This window comes from Podarcis erhardii (assembly GCF_964252035.2).
Source record: "Podarcis erhardii genome assembly, chromosome: 8".
NCBI classification, from domain to species: domain Eukaryota; kingdom Metazoa; phylum Chordata; class Lepidosauria; order Squamata; family Lacertidae; genus Podarcis; species Podarcis erhardii.
In genome coordinates this window covers 50,688,283-50,707,929 of record NC_138499.1, presented here as the reverse complement: position 1 = coordinate 50,707,929, position 19,647 = coordinate 50,688,283, and the positions used below count along the sequence as shown (strand labels likewise).

At 40.4% G+C, this 19,647-nt stretch overlaps 1 protein-coding gene across 7 annotated transcripts in view; it reads left to right on the top strand.

The window, feature by feature from the left end:
• Nucleotides 1–221: 221 nt before the first annotated feature.
• PIEZO2 (piezo type mechanosensitive ion channel component 2) overlaps nucleotides 222–19,647 on the top strand; it is a 195,823-nt gene continuing 176,397 nt past the window's right edge. For 6 of the 7 annotated variants that reach the window (XM_081873521.1, XM_081873520.1, XM_081873518.1 and 3 more), the window contains exon 1: nucleotides 223–623. In XM_081873521.1, coding sequence (XP_081729647.1) covers nucleotides 560–623 — 64 coding nt within the window. In that variant the 5' untranslated portion in view covers nucleotides 223–559. Of the gene's footprint in view, nucleotides 624–19,647 lie in introns of all 7 variants that reach the window. The other variant, XM_081873517.1, reaches the window with a different exon arrangement.

Here is a 19,647-nt window from a genome sequence, read left to right as displayed (position 1 = left end):
CGATGCCCCCTGCCTAGACGCTCGGGACAGTTTGGTGGCGCCTCGCTCGCAGCGCCCGAAGTTCGGCTGGTCCCCGACGGGGCGGCTCTTGTTATGTCTGGGAATCTCGCGCGTGAACTGTGAGGGATCCGGGACAGGCGCAGCCATGCGCGACAGAGACGGCTCCGTTTGAGCTAATCTAAGGCAGCGCTCAAGGCGATAACCCCCCTCCCCACGCCCGCCCCGGTGAGGGCTGGAGCAAAATGGTTCTCAAGTGAACAAACGGAAGACTTTCCTCTGCAAGAGAAACGGTGCGCCTTGAGCTAGAAGCCTTAAGAAGCGGATCTTGCTAGCCGCGCTGCGGAGTTGTTGGGCTTTTTGTTGCTTTGTGGACGGGCTGCTCCGGAGATGTCGAAGGGCTCTTGAGAAGAAGCCTGCAGGTCACGCCGAGAGAATGCTCGTTTGCTCCAGCCCCGGACAAGGGTGGACCTCAAAGACAGGAGCTGGCGCCTGGTGACATTGCAAGTGATCCTGGTCTCCTTTGTTTCGCCAAGACTCGAAGTGGTCCCATCTCCCAGCGATGGCAACAGAAGTGGTGTGTGGATTGATCTTCAGACTACTACTTCCCATCTGTCTAGTCACTGGTATGCGGAGTTTTTCTTGCTGGGACAGAGGGGGTGATAGTGGGGTGCGGGCAATGTAAGACCGTTATTTTGGAAGTAGGTAGTCTTAAAGTCTCTTTCTTGAATGTAATACACATCTTGGATATCTTTTCTCTAAAACTGAGGCACCTTTTGTTCTACAGGAATGAATACTGTATCACTTACGCCATACATATTATTTAAGAATAGCCTTATTTTAATGCTGTGGCCTTTGCCTCTTCTCTTCAAACTTTTCATTTTTACCCCACCTGATCTGAAAGAACCATTTCACCCCACGTATGTCAAATTAAATAGAAATTTACGCACTTTCAAAACTGATTTGTAGTGTAACCCTTTCCATGTCTACTCAGAAGTAAGTCCCCTTGAGTTAAGTTGGATTTACTCCTAGGTTAGTGTGTAAAGAACTGTAGCATTAGTATTTAAATAGTTTGCAGGCCAGCACTGGGTGAAAAGATCTGTTCAGCTTAATACAATCGTACACACGTCTACTCAGGAGTAAGTCCCATTCAGTATAATGGGACATTCCCAGGTGTATAAGGCTGCAGCCTAAACCTGTACAGAATTAATCTGATTTGCTGCATACTCTCCTACAGCCTAAAGCACAGTTCCATATTAAGAAGTGAAAAAATACATTTTTGCATTTACTGGGAAGTATGCATGCACCATTGATTCCCAAAGATCATAGTTCTGTTTTAAGGCCACACCTTAAAAAATGGCCTTTACATGAAAAGCATATTTTACATATGTTTGGGTTTTTCTTACCTGAAAACAAAATGTAGTTTAAACAAAAACAAAAAAGCAAGTTTGTTATGTTTCAAGCAGAGGAAAAGTTGGTTCTAGTTGCCTTGTATGACCAAGGGGAAATTATTTTTAGAGTGCCACCAGAAATTAATATTAATCTACGTCCACCTCATTGACAAAACAGGAATCTGAATGATTAAATGTTCATCTTTTTGGTTGAAGTCCTTAGCACGCTCACTGTGGAGTAAGACCCATTGTACTCAGTGAGTTGAGTTTAGGATCACACTTCATATATTACAGGACAGATGTACTGCATGCAAGAGAATGAATCAAATAACAGCTGGTGAATGAACTTTGACTAAAATTGAAATACCACCAGGATTATTGTGGCCTGTTAGTACAATGCAGAAAAAGCATTAAGAATGGTTTCCAGGATTTAAGATCATGCAGAGTCTAAATATTCAGATGGAGATTAACACATGGAGCACTGATATGTTACAGATTAATTTGGTAGCTCATTCTTGGTTCCTTATTTACTGTTTATGGGTCAAGGCATTCATGGACTTGGTAATGCCTGTGACTTAAAGTCTGTGGGAGCACATTCCATTCACCTGGCACTCTGTAATTATAAATCCAGTTTAGATACTCCGTTCTGTTTTGAAGTATTGGTGTCTCAAACACATTGCCCACATAATTAGGTGGTGCCACTGATTTCCCTGTTGGTTGGGAAATCTGCATAGTGATGCATCTATGCTGAGTAACTTCTTCTAACTTTCTCGATAACCTCCTCTAAGAGTTGAGGAAGGGAACGTCCTTTGAGGCATGTAGAAGCTGCCTCCTTACACCCAGTCACCAGATGCTTCTTCACCTTTCTAAAAGATTTTGTTTTGACACATAGGAAGAGAACATGAAAAATTCTGTGCCCTCACTGAATTTCACAGTAGTTCAGCGAATGGGCAAATATTCTTGAGTGGATGATACTAACACCAGCTAAATGCTGCATCTTTAATAGAAGGAAAAAACAAACATTTTATCCCTCATCCCAGTGCCCCAAAATCTGGTGGTTTCCATGAGCAGTATCACAAACTTGAGGTCAAGCTGCCTGCCTGCAGAACCGTAGCATTCCATAACTGTGTAGCTTGGTCAAGGCATGATTAGAATCTTGAAAGTTTTGGGGTGGTGTTTGTTGTTGTTTTTTGCAGCTTTTAAACATTTGCTTTTGTATCTCTGTGGCGCAGGGGGTGGGGGCCAGAGTGTATGTGCTGTGCTGATAAGCTCTCAATCTTCTCCTTCAGAAAATAGTGCTCCCAGTGTCTTCAGTACAAGTGTAGATGAATAGATACTATTAACGCCGGAATTTGTTTTTATAGTTAAATAATCAACTGTATTCATTAACAGGCTAAAAACTACTGTGATATGCCTGCTGTTATTATCATCTGGACTCACTTGCAACTTAACACCAGTGTCTTGAACTGCCAATCATCATCTTTTTTTTACAGATTGTGTGAATTGCCATCTGGAGAGGTTAGCATCTGAATATTGCGTAGTTTAGAACCCTGTACAAGGTGATTATAATATTAAGGAGGGTGGTTCTGACTCTAGTTTGGCAGCATAGTTTCATGGCGCAAGCATGGAGAGTCATTTTATTTGAGCCAAACACTTCTCAGGAATGACTTGGCGAAATGCACCCTTGAAGTGGAGCTCCCGCCACAAGAGCCATGTTTCCTGTGCCTGAAGTAGGAAGTACAACCTTGCCTTCCTCTGACCAGGGATTGCAAATCCTGATGATCTGGATCTCATTAAAACGCCTTCCTAATTATTTCTGTTCACTTGTGGAAACCATCCCAAATATTACAGGCTTTCAGCAGCTGGATGAGGTTGTCAAGGCTGTTGCCCAGGTTTCAGAGCTTTTATTCTCCCCAAGTACCTTCCAAATCAAGTCTCCAGGATTCCCCATAACTCATACATAAACCTTGGAGGCTGCCCAAAGTTGCTTGCTATTAGCCTTGGACTTAATTGTAATTGTTGTTTTATTCATTTGTTATCTGGGAAATGCCATTGCCTGAAGTACTCCTGAAGAAATCATTCATCTTCAAAAGGCACTTTGTCTTGCATGTGCTTCCTTTATAGTAAAATGATTTGTAACATCTACACAGACACATTCCTCCATTTGATCCCTTTTGCCTTTTCCATTTCTGTATGAGACGCACCAATTGTTTTCACGTCTGTTCTGATTTCTGAGCCAGACAATCTTTTACATCTTAGCTCTGTCAACTCCAAAATGCATAATATTTCAATTTCCCCCATCTACCTTTCAGGTGTGAAATGTGAACTTTATGTAAACAACATGACCACTTTTGAAGTTAGGGTAGCTGATGTGGTTCCATAGTCTTCTGACAGTTATCTCCCAGTGAAAGAGACCACATTCACACAATGCGTTTAAAGCATTATTTCCTAGCTCTGTATTCTTTCCTAGCTCTGTTTCCTTGCAGTTATCTCAGTCTTGCAGTAGCCCATTTATCTGGACATGAGCAACAACTGCTTCCAGGTAAGTAGCTTGCCAGGTCCATCATTTGAGCTATGTTGTGATACATTTGTGCATTTTCTTGAGGACTAATTTACTTGTTTACTAATTTATCTGATCACAATAGTAGTTAACATTAACATAACCTGCCTTTGTTAGTTGCTCTGGAGGGCATAGAAGTTGGAGATGCTTATGTCTCATTGGAATGAATGCAAGAAAGCAAGTTCAGATCAGCTTCTCTAGAGATGTACAGTGGCAAAGCTGTTCTGCATAAACTGGCTCCTTGTGAGCCTGTAAATAAGTTCTCTTAAGTACCCTTCTGATCCCAGTTGCCCTTTCTTTGTGTGTGTAATTCCTTTTCACGTGATATTGCACATTTGGATTTTATCCGAATGCGATGGGGATGGGCCCCATTTCTATATAGAAATTGGTAATGAGAGGCAGCTGGCTACTCTGCGGAATAATGTATGGATCCAAGAGATTTAAACTGCAATTTTTGTTTATGCAGTGGGCCTGTAAACAATTCTCAGCTTGTGAAGGCAAACTCCAAGTTGATGGCAGTCCAACGTACAACCCAGTTAAAGCCAAACTCTTTGGATTGGCGCCAGTTTAGTCCCACTGTTATAATGGAAACTGATAGGCTTTAAGACTTGCTGTACAAGAATAAAAGCAGGTAACATGTGGCATATGATTTGGAATTGGCCTGCTAAAGTGTGCGCACTGCCTGGTCCCATGTTTTGGGTACTGCTATCCTCCCCCACCCCTAGAAAATGAAGCTTTGTTTTACCAAGAGCCTGAAAGGAAGCTGCAGGAGGCATGGACAAACATAAACGTAGAGGCTGATTTATGGACAGAAGCCTCGGCTCTGGGTCCTAGATGCTTGAAGATATGCTGTGGAACAGATTGATGATTTATTAGTTCAAGTTTTTGTTAATGGTTTATTTAATTAACAGTTGCCTTATAAAATAGCTTGGGTTTTTCTCCTTCCGGGATAGAGGGTTTGAATTTTCTTTGGTTGTTTTAGGAGGGAGTACAGCTTAGTAAAACAGGTACTTGATTTGATGAACATTTGGTCTTTCATTAAATGTATTTAATATTAGAGTTGCTGTCAAATTTTGTGGCAATTTTGGAGGTTCCTGCTCAGTCAAAACACTTGAGAAATTTAGAAGCAAAAGGAGTGTTGCTGAAAAGAGAAAAAAGTATCATGGGATTACTGCACACCTGATCTTCCTATAGTGCTGAAGATAGCCCTCAGCTGAGCCACTGATTTCCAGGCTATGTGTTTTAAATGTTGTGGGTAAAGGCCATTTTTGGGTGTGTCTTCCCTATGTGGACATACAGGAATGTTGGAGGTGGGAGGGGTGCATTGAGTGGGTGGTATGCACAGGTGTGCTCTCTTTCCAGTTCCTCTTTGGGGCTGGGTTGACCTGATGACATTGTCTGCACCTGCTCAAGCTGTTTTGTTGGTATCATTATCTGCCTCTCATTAGCACTGGTTTGCCTCTGCACATTTGGATCTCATTAATAAATTCCATATGCAGTGGTAGTTACTAAGTCATGGGAACTAAGTTTTACCTAAAGTTTGGAGTGACTATTAAAGTTTCTTTATCAGAGAAGTATCCAAGCAATTTTGAGGGAAGTAAAACAATTTGATAAGACCAGCAACACTTCTCATCATGGAGGTGAATATTTCTTTTTAATCCCTTTTTTGTACATTCAGTTCATCCTTTTGGGAAAGTCTTAATTAGTCTTCTTTCTGACATCCTAATCTTTTTGTTCTAATATGTAACCCACCTATCTGCATTCCACAGCAGCGATGTCTTGCTGTAAGAGCTGTTTCATATGATGGGTCTGAATGTGCATCTAGGACAGGCTTCCACAACTTCAGCCCTCCAGATGTTTTTGGCCTACAACTCCCATGAACCCTAGCTAGCAGGACCAGTGGTCAGGGATGATGGGAATTGTAGTCTCAAAACATCTGGAGGGCCGAGTTTGAGGAAGCCTGATCTAGGATATTAGCTAATTTGGTTAGGTGTCATTTTCTTTGAATGTGGACTAGACAGTGAGACTGTTAATCATTGACTAGCAATTAGCATTGAATCCTGCACTTAGTATGGGATTTAAATCAGTGTTTTAATATGCTTTACTTGACTATTGACCTGTCATGTCTATTCTTATCCAGGATAGATTAATTTAAAGCTGCCCCCCAATGAGAGAACAATCTAAATTAAATTTTCTTGGTTTAATGCATATACTTCCCAAGCAAGGAATGCATACTAATTAGTTGCTATATAACAGCTAAAACTAATGGTAAACATAACTTTTCTGCTGTTTTCACGAGGCCGTTTGTCCCCTCTGTAAAGGGCTATTCTTCAATAAGTTTCAGGGAAGGTGAAATTTCTGTGAATTTTGAGCTTGAGTTTCACTTTCCTTTAAGATGAAGTGGGCATGGCTTGGTTCTTCTTCCAGACACATCCGTTTTTTTACACTTAAAAACCCCCATTAATATTGCTTTTGGTTGTTGCTAGTGAGACTTTCCCAAAAGTCTCAAGAGTCTCGGACTGGCAGCCAAGATAGCTTTTCTGAAAAAATAAAAACCAGGGGTGGGTAGAAACCAAACCTCAGCCATCTCGAAGGTTCTGGGTAACTTACACCCTCACATCTGCAGGTTGGGCTTGGAGGGAGCCCTCTGTGAAACTCTGGAAAGCTGCTGCCCGTCAGAATTGTAAAACATACCACCAAGTGAGATATTAAAAAGAGCAGGGATGACAGTCATCCCAGGTGAGCCCTGGAGCATACTATGCTTGAGGAAGCTCATTGAGCTGCTGGAGTGTGTATTCTGAAGATGGATTGTGGAGCTGTTGAATTGAGTACTGTTCAGAGAGCATTTTCTCCCTGGATGTAATGGCATATGGGGATGTGGAGTGGGTTTGTGCTGTCCTTATGACCATGGAGAGGACTCAGTGACAGAACTGGGAGATCCTGCATTTAATTGAACGTGGGAACTTCCCAGGCTTTGTGAGGCAATAAAACATATTTTGTGTAATAGTTAAGAAGGCACAATGTAGAATATGTTTTGGGTGAGAGCCAAGGAATGGAAGAAGTTGTTAATTTGATCTGTGCTTTGGGAGGAAATGATGGGGGCTAATAAGGGTTGTGGGATGATCTGCAAGGGGAGGATACATGTTCTTTAAGGACCATGGGAAGGTAATTCTATATGGAGAATAGGCTGAGAAACATTAACTCAACTATCATTACGTAGGGCGAGTTATATTAGGAAGGGAAAAAATGGCAGGTGAGAGCAGAGAGAGGAAGGTTAAATGCCCCCAGATGTTCAGAGAAGTAGCTTTTTCATTAATACTCTAAACCTCACTCTTGGGCTTTTCTTCTAATAGCTATAAAAGGCATTACTGTATTTTGTTCCAAGCCATTTTTAAGAGGAAATAGACATGAAACTCATTTTCTATTTAAAAATGTTTACCTAGCTGAACTCACCTTTTGATAAGAGGCTGAAGGCGTGCATTATTCTTGATATCATTATTATGATTATTTATTTACCACCCTTCACCCTAAGGTCCCAGGACAGGTGATAACAATTAAAACACAGCATTGCCACATTATTGACAAAATATAAACTCCAGAATGTGAGATAGCAAGTCCGAACTAGAAGTAAGTTTTGTGTTTTAGATGTCCGTAATAGTATAAATGCCACTGAAATGAGATGAAGCTATTTGTTCTCATTTGTGTTCATGGAAATGAAGCTCTGGTCACTACCTGAGTTTTCCTGCTCTGTTTACCTGCCCATTCTCTTGAATTTGAATAACTGTTCCAAATACTGTAGTGAAGCAGGAAATCTGTTATCAGACTTATTAGAAGAGATTACTGTATGTATCACTTCTTCGATGGATAGATAACAGATTGGGCACATAATGCTGCATCTGTTGGAGTGGCTTCAAAGCTTATTGCTCACACTTGTGTATTATTCATTTAGTGAAAATATTTAATTGCCATGAAGGTCATGAAGGAAAGAAGGTGGTCACGAAGGAAAGAAGGTGGCCACTTAAATTCTAAGCTCTTCTCCAACACCCAGAAAAACAGCTTGGAGCAAAAGCCCTTAATGTCTAAATAAACAACCCCAAAACCTTGAAGAAAGGAGATGGGAACACAAAAGGATTCAGAAAAGTTGGAAATAAAAGACTTCACTCAGTTCTTCCTGCCTGGTAATAGAAGGCTCACTTCAACATGGCCACTAATTTAGGCCACAGCCTAGATGACACTGCTCTCAAAAAAGGTCCTTTCTTGTTGGAGAAAGAAAATGGTAACAATATCTTAAGAAAAGTATTTGTAGCACAAGAATCCATAAAGGAGCTTGGTAAAAAAAAACTAATGCTTCCAATGAAACATGAGGCTTGACTCTTTAACATACAACTACAGCTACAGTTATCTATGACAAAAAGAGCAAAAATTACAAAAAAGAAAATTTAGATATACACAACAAGTTTGAAGATGCATAAAATCAAAATAGGAGAAATAATTTACGTTTTCTTTTCTTTTTTTGGAGGGAGTGGAATAGAATGTTCCTGTGCAATTTATTGCCTCATGGCTTAAATCACTGCTTCCAGACCTGATAATCTCTGCTGATGATTTTGAATGGGCATACAGAGTACTTGGACCCGAACTGAGGGAGGGATCTTTTCCCCTCAGCCCCAATAATATAATTGTCTGCTTTGCCTATTGGGGGAAGGAGGAAATGTGGAACAAACTGAGGATCCTAATATCCATAACATATAAAAACAGCCCTGTTATGGTGATCTGGGTTTTGAAACAAACACGCCCCCCCCATCTATGTGCTTGTACAATTAAAGTGCAAGTAGCAGGAATTAAATATTGTTGGGGCTTCCCCTTCCATCTTATCTTCATGAGAGGATTAACACAGCTCATAGCAACAAATGACATGAGAAGACTTGGTCTATTTATTTGTATCATTTATTATTTCTCTGATCCTTGATTATAAAAAAGTTATTTTTAAAACGATTGTCATAATCTTTAGAAGACTCATGTTCCATTGAAGCATAGGAGCCAGCTCCTAGGGCCAAGGGGGCTTTGCCCTCCACAATAAAATATTTGAGGGGGCTGGTACCCCCAAAGTTGATGAGCATTGCCACTCAAATGGTGTTTATGTGTGCAGAATCATGCGATCAATTATGTGGGGTGGGGTGGGGCTTACATGGGCTCCCACAATATTTTATTTAAGTTGGCACCCCTGCATTGAAGCAGCAATAATGTTACCATTTTTTAACTGAAGTGGCTTGCATTTGTACACCTGAGTGCAGATGTTTGGTGTCATATATCAATAACTTGCATGTGTGAAACCAGCCTCATAAATCAGTCATCAGTTGCTGTCTCTTACCATACTGTCCAATTACCTAACAATGGCAAGCAAATTGGTAGGTGATAAAGCTATTGTGTTTGTATTCAGGCTTAGTGCCAGAAATGCTATCATGTTAAGTGGAAGCAATCTCTCCACATGTTTTGGTTAAAACTAAATGAGCAGAGATGCAGTCGGATAATTGATACTTCTGTTGCTGCTTTTTATTCCGCTTTTCTTTTGCTTGGTATAAATTAGTGGAAAACCTGATGATTACTTAAGTAGCCAGCTTCTATGGAAAAATGAAAGGTAGGTATGGTAGAATTTAAAACTACCATGTGCCGTTCTTATACCCATTTGATTTACTTTTATTTATTTATTATATGTTTATACCGACCTTTATCTGTAGATCTTGGTGGTTCACAACATAAAATACATGATAAAAACACAAAATACATGATAAAAATGAGAACAAAAAACACAAACCTCCCTCGCCCCTCCAAACACATTTTAAAAAGGGTATTGGATGTTAATCAGCCAAAGGCCTGGTTGAACATTTTTGCCTGGCACTTAAAGATGAATAATGAAGGTGCCACCTGAACCTCCCTGGGGAGAGCATTTCACAAGCCACTGCAGAAAAAGCCCATTCTCCTGTTGCCTCCCTCTGGACCTCTTGTGGGGGAGGGGACATGAAGAAGGCCCCCACATGATGATCTCAGGGGCTTGTGTGTATATGTTACTACTTTCTGTAGCTCTCTTCAGGCATTATGCCTGGATATGCCAGAGGTAGGGACATTTTTCAGCCCAAAGGCCCTATTTTTGCATAGGCAGCTGCATCCATCTGCCAGCTGCATCTATGTAGTGGATGGGGTCAGAAGCAAAAGTGGGCAAAGTAATCTGGTCTTTGTACAGCAGGCTATATTCCAGCCATACAAAAGTCAGAGGTTTCTAGTCACACACACACACACACACACCTTCATCCTCTGTCCAGACAAGAAAGAAGCGTTACTACAGTTCAAGGGCACAATCCATCTGGGTGAAAGCACTTGGGGAGGGTGCAGAGAAGCCTGGAGTGCTAGCCAGAGAAGCCTGGAGGCCACATTATTTCTCCAGGCCTGAGGTACTCCGCTTCTGGTTTAAAGGGAGGGGCTGCTCATATCGGTCTAACCTGGAGTATCTCTGAGGGTGCCTACTCCACCTCAACTTTTGTGTGTTTAACACGAAGGCTTAAAACAATCATAATTTGTTAAAAACATGTATTCGGCCAACAAGCAGGAACACACAATTTAGGGCAATGCTGCAACAGTAGACCAAAACCCCTATGGAACAGTTCCATGTAGTTGCTGAATAATGCAGGGGACAAGATAGAATCCTGTAGATCCCCAGAGACCAGATCTCATGGGGCTGAGCTATAGTTTCACCTTCTACAATTGTAAAACAGTATTTCTAGCCCCATCCTGCTTAGCTGAGGTGGAGGTGTGGGAAGGAAAGTGTGAGTTCTGAAAAGAAAAGGAGCAGGCTGTGTTGTATGTGAAAGAGGTGCTAGCAAAGGAGTAGGATGGATTACACCTCTTGTGGCTTTTAGCCCTTGAGTGTTTGGTTTTTAGGGCCATGATGTATTGATGATATGCGGAAGCCAATTATGAAGGTCTGTGAGCTTTTGCTGTTTTACACTGCTCTTCTGTCAGCCTTCTGCCTTTGTGCAATGTTGCCAATTGATTTTCTAGATGCATGTAAGTGCATCTGCTGACATGCTCACTTTTGACATCCTCTTTTATGCCTTCCGTATCCTTCTCTTTGACATTTACAACTAGAATTTCTTACACCTCCCACACTGATATGTACTTCAATGTACCTTTTGTCCTGATGAGAGCAGATGAATAATTCATGACTTAAACCCATCCTGCCTGCTTTCTCGGAGACCACATGTGAGAGGTAGTCTGGTCTATGGATTAAAGTGCCTAAGCAATCCGTCTCTAGAGAGCAATACACTTTTAACCATAGCAGGTGACTTACAATACTGTTTGTAAACTGCTTATATCGCACATAAGGCACTTTGAAGGCCTCTTCTGTCTATTTTATAAATATAAATAAAAATTTGCTTTCGTTTAATAGAACAATGTGTGTTTGTTTAAAAGTTGAAGCACTTTCAGACAGTTGCGTGATTTTGAAGCTGCTGTTAGAGAAACAAGGTAGGCTGCATGCAGACTACCAAATAAGTCTATCACTGACTAAAGCTTTTGAATAATCTGAAGGTAGTTTCTCCCATCCTCTTCTTCCCAATTTCTTTCAAATATTTCGTTTGAAGTTCCTGAGAAATTGAAATGGCAAAGTTTTGGGGCTTCTTCTTTTTTGTTGTTAATGGCAGCCCTGTTGCGTTTTGCTATTTGATAAAATTAATAATTAGTAGCTGATATGTGAGGGTGCAATCCACATTGAAGCCTGTTTTTGTCTGCAAGGTATCACTGTACTAATATTTTTCACAAATGTAGTTGCTGCTCATGGGACCACCCTGTAAGGAATACAGTGCTATATTGCCTTTGTTCATAGTGCGATTCCCTGTTACATACTGCTGTGAAGGATACTGTGACATTTTTCTTTATCTCACAATGTGAGAAGTAGGTGGCACTTGAAAGGTCACTTTTTAAAAATCACATACATGAATGCATAGACAGTTAATTCTAATTACCGGTAATAGAGACAGTGAACTCTGCATCGTCCTGCATAGGAAGAGGTTGGATCCGCAGGTATGGCTGTATGTATATGGATGGGCAGCTCCTCCCACTGCCATGCAATTACTTTGCTGAGGGGGTGGGGTGTTTGTGGAGATTCATACTATCCTACCTCTGAAGTTAAAAATGAAGTGGGGGAGGAAGGTGGGTAAAAGGCTACTGAACTAGTACTGAAGGATCCATCATTACTACTACTACCACTACTATCACTACTACCAGCATGTGTGTGGTTCACATAGAAATTGGCAGAGAAAGATTGGGGCATGCAGTGCGAGCCTAGTATAAAAGCAAGGAACAGCAATACTGCAAAAAAGTGTTCATGTGTGTTGGTCCAAATTGTTAGGGTTAGGCAAAGAGGAGGAAATCCTTTTCAGTCCTCATACTTTATAACTCAGTCCAACAAAGGAGATTTATGTGAAGAAATGGTGTTACACAGATCTGCAGGAATTGCAGGTCTGATTTGGATATGCATTCAAATGAGTCAGTGCTGCACAAACTATTGGAGAACAATGCAGTATCCTGGATTGAAATAAAAATCAGGTATAGGGTCTCTGCTGTTGCTTTTTAAAAAAACCAAAAACAACTACAAATCATTTATTCAAGTTACAATATAATGTATTTTCAGTCAACATATCCTCTCCATCTGGGACACAGGTGGCGCTAAACCACAGAGCCTAGGACTTGCTGATCAGAAGGTCGGCGGTTCGAATCCCCGTGACGGAGTGAGCTCCCGTTGCTCGGTCCCTGCTCCTGCCAACCTAGCAGTTCGAAAGCACATCAAAGTGCAAGTAGATAAATAGGTACCGCTCCAGCGGGAAGGTAAACGGCGTTTCCATGCGCTGCTCTGGTTCGCCAGAAGCGGCTTAGTCGTGCTGGCTACATGACCCGGAAGCTGTACGCCAGCTCCCTCGACCAATAAAGTGAGATGAACGTCGCAGCCCCAGAGTCGGCCACAACTGGACCTAATGGTCAGGGGTCCCTTTACCTTTTATCCTCTCCATAGACACCTCTGTGATTATGGTGACATTAAAATACCCTGTTCTTCTTTAATAAAAGAGAAAAAGGGAGTCCAGATCGTGTCAAAGGTATCTTTTTTGGAGATGCCTTTGATTAGTCGCCAGTGGTATGTAAGGCATTCTGATAGAGCAACACTCCAGATATTATTAACCCAAGCCTCTATTGGTATTTTAGAACTTTCCTTCCATCATTAGGCAATAACTAATCTAGCTGCTGTGAACAGGAAGGAAATTAATTTTTTTAATTTAAGGAAATTAATTTTAATTTAAGGGCAGAATTTGGGGTCCGATCTAATAATAAGGCAAGTGCCAAATTAGGAGGGATAGATTGTTTAGTGATTTTGGAGGTCAGATTAAAAACTTTTTCCCAAAAGGCATGGACCTAACTAAACTACCAGTCCTTAGTTTGGGAGTTTAGAAGGTGCTGGATTTATTTATTTATTTATTTATAAATGCATTTATGCATTAGAATAATTTATATTCTGCCTTTCTACATATCCAACTTGATCACTATTCTGATCACTATTCTTGATCACTATAACTTTAAAAAAGTTATTATTAATATTTAAACAATTAAGAAAATTGGAAACTAAAGAAAAGAAATCATCTTGAAGGTAATTAAAACACCCAAAGTTACCTTAAGAAAAGCAATAAAAATCTCACTTGAACAAAATTATGTGGATCAGACAGATCATCACTGGGAAGCAACCACATCACAACATCCTTCTTTGGGTCACAAGACATTCTTCCTATGATCTGCCCATCCCACATGATTCCTTTGGAGAATTGTTACAAAGACAGTATGGGTTCCACTCTTTTAAAAGCAACTGTCTCACTGTGCCAGGAAACTACGAATTGAGCTTTGTTTGAGTCAGCAAAGTTGCAGTTAGTCCTCATTGTTGGAGGGAAACAACTTAATCACCTACTACTCACTGTTCCTTGCATGATCCAATTTTTTATCATATTGCATGTGTCATAAAATAGCCCAGCTGGCAAAGTAAAAAACTGAAATAGCTCAATATTTAGCAGGACAGTAGGAGCTGTTAAAGTTCTTGCCACTGGTTGTGGTCCTCATAGGAAGAGATTCTCTAGCTGGTTTCCCTTTCCCCTTTTTCTGTTCAGCACTCATACAGGATGCTGCCCACTTTCTCCATCTCACTGATTATTTGGCATGACTATTATGCTAACCGATGTTAATCGCATATCAGTGCAACAATTACATTGGGTTGAATTAAACATTGTGCTAAGTGGAGTAGGTGCAAGCACAAAATCTTCTTGAGCAATGAGACTTTCCTTCCTTCCTTCCTTCCTTCCGCCCTCCCGCCCTCCCTCCCTCCCTCCCTCATTCAGTTTATAAATCCTGAAGACCAGAAGTGCTGCTGATACTTTAGTTGTGGACAACAATCCAAATAATGGAGGTTATTATGTACCATTTTGTGTTTGTTAAGATTTTGCTGATTTTAGCATATACACTTTGACAAAGCTATGCGGAGTATTTGGAGGTGATTCTCTGACTGTATATAGTTTTATTTTTTTTTAAATAAAAAAATTAAATTAAAAAACCCATAATGCACAGCATAACAATACACCATAAATATAAAATAATCATATTCCCCCACATTTAACAAGCCACCGGTTATTTAACGGCCAAAAGCCTGGATAAAGAGGAATGTTTTCACCTGGTGCCTAAAGATATGTAATGATGCTTCCAGGCGAGCTTCTCTCTCTACTACTTGATCAGAAGACACAGTGCCCAGTTTCACAATGGCATAAAATGATAGTCTCAGCAAACTTTTTGGGGTGGGAAGCATAGCATGATAGCGCAGGAGAGCCTTTCAGGGAGGCTTCAGCTGACTGACAGTCAGCACAAAATAAACAGGTTTTGAAGGTTTAATTTATGTGACCTTTGTCTGGGTTGACTGACCAAGTCATGTCCTTTGTTTAAGTAGTAAGTAAATGCTTATGGGTGGGAGTTAACATAACTGTTTTGTAACCTTGCTTGTGTCACCGCATTTATCACATTAACTATCACTGCAACTGCATTTTGGATGGATGGCTGATATGTTTGCTTAGCATCTAGGAAGAAACAAATGCACGTAGTAAATCTGTCCTGGATATATAATGATTGCATTGGATTGGGGCTTATCAAAAAGTTGAACACATATTTGTGTGTTTTTTTAAAAAAACAATATATAATTGGATGATAACACCATCATGGCTTATTAAGATGGTTACAAAAATTTAAAAAAAAGCCTCTATTGGTCACTGAAATTATTAGTGTATAAAGCACCTCTGAGAAATAAAATCAGGGGAAAGGGCCCCTTTCAGCAATTGTTTTCACTTACTGCAGGGTTTGCTAGGGAAAATACATGAGTGCTATGACATTGTAGAAACTGGCTGGTTTATTCTGACAGGAGCTTTCAGAGACCAATCTCTAAATAAAGTTACTAGTTTAGAAGTTCAGAGGCAGTTCATTCAACTTTCATGAAATTAGATTTCCTACACTTGGGCAAGTAGAAACCAATGACTAAGTTTTATTCTGGATAGGCTTAACCTAGACATGAACATCTTAATATTAGGCAGGCACCTTCATTTAACTGTTTTTGATGTCAGTAAAAGCTTTTTTCTTTAGGCAAGCCTACCCAGACATGTAATTTTGCCGTGTATATTTGTTCTTAAAATTGTTGATTTTATCTCTATTTTGATCCATTTTATTATGTCTGCTTTTTAAAAAGTCTGCTTTTTTAAAAAAAAGATGAATATTTTATACTATTTTATGTAAACCACTTGGAGATTTATTTTGATTAAGTGGTATGTAAATCTTGCTAAATAAAATAAACAGAACAAAAGCAAAACATTGATGACAAAGAAATCTCATCAACACAACTTAATCTCTCTCTACCATCTTGGCAGTCTTACGCTACCATTATGGATAGTCTGAGCTTAAATAAATAAATAAAACTGATGATTTTCTGAATAGTTGGCATAGACATCTAATATTGACTTTGATACAAAATAAATAATGTGTGTGGAAGTCAAGGTCTTTATGAAACACGCCCTCCCCCCCATGAGTTAGCTGGCCACTAAATTCTTTTTTAAAAGAAAAAAAGGCTCAATTTCAGCAAACATTTAATTAGATGGTAGGATTCACAAAACAGATGACTGAGATGGCAGGCTGCTGAAACAATTTGCCTTAATTAAAGACCAAAAAAAGATAGAGATGGCTTTGAAATGTGACTGCCATGTATAGTTTCTCCCCACCCTCCTAGTTCTGCAGAGTACTTTCTTGCAAAAATCATGATGAGCATAACTGAAAGGTTTCCTCTGCATTTGCAGGAACTAATGGTCAGGTACCAAATACATGGAAACAGCATAGTTCAGAAGTGGAGGAGAAGTTTATAAATTACAGGGTTTTCCAGCAAAGTGCAACATGTGGTGGCCTCCTACATGTTCATTTTCCCAGAGAAAGCATCAGTGTACGTATAGATGCATGCACCATTTATGTTCACACTGTGCATATTTTGTGCTTGGAAATAGCTTCCAAAAGTAAAAGAAATAACCCAGCTGATTTGGCTATTAGTCTCTTAAAATAGTCTCCCAGACATACAGCAGCATGTACATGTCCTGTCAGATTCCTCTGGAAGAATTGCTGATTAGGAATGCAGGAAGATTGTGAAAAAAGATTGTACAAAAGTTATTGGAAAGCCACAAGTTATCGAGAGAGGGGCCTAGGGAGGGAAATTCCTTTTGTTTTGTTCATATCTGCATTACCTTTAGACTTACTTTAAATAAGTAAAACCAATTTCCGGCACTTATTCAAGCGTTGAAGTTTTTTGTTTTTTAAAAAAGTAAAGCTGCTATGTCCTACAAAGAACACTGCAACTCAAAGGCCATTTGCAATGCTGTGTTTGAAGAAAACGGTGAAAAATAATGCAGGGGACATACGGTCCCCCCAAGAACTTCTAAGAGAGCAGTCCTATAATGTACAGCAGTAGAGCTTCTGCTTTACATGCAGAAGGTCCCAGGTTCCATTTCCAACATCACCAGGAAAGAACAGGAGAGACCCCTGTCTGAAACACTCAAGAGCCACTGCCAGTCTCTGAGCTGCACACTTCCAAGGAAGGCTTGCATTGATTTGTTTCATTAGCAGTATAATGTTACTGGGTTTGTGTGAAATACTGATTTTTAAGACCAGACTGAAGAGAACTTTTGTAACGTAGGTACCGTTGTAACTGCAGCTTCCACACATATTTCAGGAGAGCATTCAGGGAAGCCACACTTGGTTATGATTGTATAGGCAGAGTTCCACAGGATGCCTCTTAGTGTAGGTATGTGTTTAGAGTATCAGGGGAGTACAAAAGTAAACTCCAGTTTGGGCTGTAGTTAAATATATCTGCTTAGTTTGTTGTATTGCACTTCAGGGGGAAAAATTGCTTTCATTGCTGCCTGATCCCATGCATGTTTTATCAAGAAGTAGATTCTACTAAGTTCAGAGGGATTTACTCTGATGTAAGTGTGTATAGACTCGCATCCTTAGTCTTGCTAGTGATTAGTTAGAGCTTTTGTTAAGTCTCCTGCCATGTAACATTATTTGGTCAGTTTGCTAGCTTTCAGAGACATTTTGGTAATAGAATATATAGAGAGAGACATTGCCTTTGCCCATTCACATATGAATGGTATAATGCTGGTGAGATTTGAAACAACTTCTCTTTTATTCAAAACCACAGGGTACTTTTTTTTTGGGGGGGGGGGTTGGTAACACAATTACATTCATGCCATTATAAAGGTAAAGGTAAAGGGACCCCTGACCATTAGGTCCAGTTGTGACCGACTCTGGGGTTGCGGCGCTCATCTCGCTTTACTGGCCGAGGGAGCCGGCATACAGCTTCCGGGTCATTTGGCCAGCATGACTAAGCCGCTTCTGGCAAACCAGAGCAGCGAACGGAAATGCCGTTTACCTTCCCGCTGGAGCGGTACCTATTTATCTACTTGCACTTTGATGTGCTTTCGAACTGCTAGGTTGGCAGGAGTATAATTCATGCCATTATACTCAATATTAAAAAGTTGCAGCAATTTTGTTACCTTGGGCTCATTAATTTTCAAACCATCTCATTTCCCAAATGTCACAGTTTGTTGACTTGCTGGTCATGATTGTTGACCCAAACCTGGTATTCTGGTGTTGTAGTGAGCAGTATGTTGGAGTCCAGTTCTTGGCAATATCTGACAAGTACCCTATGCAGTCTGTGATCCCAAGAAGCTTCCCCTTCCTGATGTCTTCAAACTGCAGTTGCTTCTTGTCTGCCCCAGGAGAATCATTTTTGGCGGCCTAAGAAGCCTGTGATAGCCTCAGAGGGACTTGGATGTCTGTGGAAGTTTCCCCCAAAGTCCTTTTGGATTTTGCCCTTAGTTGGCAAAGGCTGAAGACATTTTTTCACTTCTTAATAGGGTGTTAACAGCTATTTGTGTTGTGAGCTAAACAGAGACATGTTTATGCATTAATAAGCTTTCCATATTTTTCAGGAAGTTTACTTGTTTTTGACAACATTTTATTTAACCAATCTAGTTTTTCTGTAGTAATGACATTTTCATGTTAATGCAGAAGTTATTTTCCTATAACTAACTTAGGAGTGGAAAATTATCTTCTTTATGTAACTTTATATTCCTTTAGCAAACATTGTGTTTCATATTGTATATGAATATAAAAAAACAGATCTATAACACAGAAATTTGATATCTCTATAATTTTATTTTAGAGTGTTTGAATATGGAAACCAAGTGATCTTTTTATTGTTTAATAAATCTAGATAGATAAAAACTGTATGATTCATATCCAAGCTTTGTATCAAAACTTAGCCTTACTCAGAAATTAGTGGACATTGCTAATTTAGGCCCATTAATTTCAGTGGGTCTACCCTGATTAAAATTTAGTTTGCTTAAATCACCTCCTTTTTGAGGTGAGGAGACTAGAAGCATACACAGTGTTCCAAATGTGGTTGTACCACAGATTTGTATAACAGTCTTATATCAGCAGCTTTATTTTTAATGCCTTTCCTAATGATCCCTGGCATGGAATTTGCCTTTTTCACAGCTGCTGCACACTGAGTCAACATCTCCATTGAGCTGTCCAAGCCAGGGGTCAGCAAGGTTTATCTTGCCTGGCTCAGATTGGTCCCGCGGAGATCCCTCCGTGGGCTCGATTGCGTGTGCAATTTTCGGTGTCTGTGTCCGCGCAGGTGCGATTTTTGGTGCTGCAGAAGTGAGTCCCCTCGCCGCACTGGTTTAGTGCAGCACGCGAGCGGGTTGCTCAGTTCGGGGGCAGCTTGGGGGCCGGTCAAACGACCTCTGCGGGATGCTTCTGGCCCATGGGCCTTAGGTTGCTGACCCCTGGCCCAAGCTCTCCTTCCTAGTCCATACAGACCCTGTAAGTGGATATGTGAATTTGATATTTTTTTGCGCCAACACGCATCACTTTATAATTTTTCTTGATAGGGCTCTGCTTTTTAGAGGTGCCTTGGTTTATCACAGAAACACTTTGATTTCTGGGGCAGCAGTTACATAAAAGTTTTATTATTTCATTTCAGACAGATTGTCTGGTTCTCCCCCCCACCCCCACCCCCCAAAAGTT